The 1149-nt window shown below is 61.4% G+C and overlaps 1 protein-coding gene across 1 annotated transcript in view; it reads left to right on the top strand.

Moving 5' to 3' along the window:
• The window catches only part of SOGA1 (suppressor of glucose, autophagy associated 1), a gene marked incomplete at its 3' end in the record, with an annotated part of 15777 nt that overhangs the window by 7474 nt on the left and 7154 nt on the right, over positions 1-1149 (top strand). Inside the window, 1 exon segment of the mRNA XM_009707636.1 lies at positions 410-1149. This exon segment is cut by the window's right edge and continues 59 nt beyond it. Coding sequence (XP_009705938.1) covers positions 410-1149 — 740 coding nt within the window.

Below are 1149 nucleotides of genomic sequence, written 5' to 3'. Positions count from 1 at the left end.
GGTCGCAGCCACAGCAGCGCCAGTTGTTTCAGCGCTTGCCAGCTTTTTGGAGGAAACCTTGTTAGTGGCTTTTATTTTGCTCGACGGAGTCTGACAGTTTTCCCTCCTCCCCGCGGTGGATTGGGCTGCAGCAGGGCTGGGCTCCATCCCCGCATCCCCGGCGGTGGCTCGATGTCCTTCCTGGGGCCAGAGCCATGGGTCTCTTCGCCCAGACATCCTACCCTGTCTCCAGGCTCTCCCTGAAAACCTCCAGGATGGATCTCAAGGGGGTTTTTTCCCCCTCCATGAGTAAGGGCTGCAGCTTGCCCAGGATCACCAGGGTGGGAGCGCGGCATGTCCCAAGGCTCTCTCAGAGCCACCATGGCCCCTGGGAGTACTTTTCTAACGCCCATACCTTCTTGGTCCCCAGGAGGACAGTGCGGACCTAAAGTGTCAGCTGCATTTTGCCAAGGAGGAGTCGGCCCTGATGTGCAAGAAGCTGACTAAGCTGGCCAAGGAGAACGATGGCATGAAGGAGGAGCTGCTGAAGTACAGGTCCCTGTACGGGGACCTTGACAGTTCCCTCTCCGTGGAGGAGCTGGCCGACTCTCCCCATTCCCGGGAGGCCGAGTTGAAGGTCCATCTCAAGCTGGTGGAGGAGGAAGCCAACATCCTCAGCCGGAGGATAGTGGAGCTGGAGGTGGAAAACCGTGGGCTGCGGGCAGAGATGGATGACATGAAGGGCCAGGGGGACAGAGAGCTGCCGGGGCAGGACATGCGGTTCCTGGCGGGTGTCTCGGGCTGCGGGGATGCAGGGGACACGGTGGCGGAGCTGCGCCGGCACCTGCAATTCGTGGAGGAGGAGGCCGAGCTGCTGAGGCGCTCGTTGCTGGAGCTGGAGGACCAAAACAAGCTCCTCCTGAACGAGCTGACCAAGTACAAGTCGGACCATGAACTGGACGTGACACTGTCAGAGGACAGCTGCTCGGTGATCAGCGAGCCCTCGCAGGAGGAGCTGGCCACAGCCAAGGTGCAGATCAGTGAGCTGAGCGGCAAGGTGAAGAAGCTGCAGTACGAGAACCGCGTCCTGCTCTCCAACCTCCAGCGCTGCGACCTGGCCTCCTGCCAGACCACCCGGCCCATGCTGGAGACTGATGCCGAGGCCGGCGA

Source organism: Cariama cristata, unplaced genomic scaffold (genome assembly GCF_000690535.1).
Source record: "Cariama cristata isolate BGI_N322 unplaced genomic scaffold, ASM69053v1 scaffold26259, whole genome shotgun sequence".
NCBI lineage: Eukaryota > Metazoa > Chordata > Aves > Cariamiformes > Cariamidae > Cariama > Cariama cristata.
Note: the sequence above shows the minus strand (reverse complement) of the source record. Positions and strands in the feature narration are given on the sequence as shown.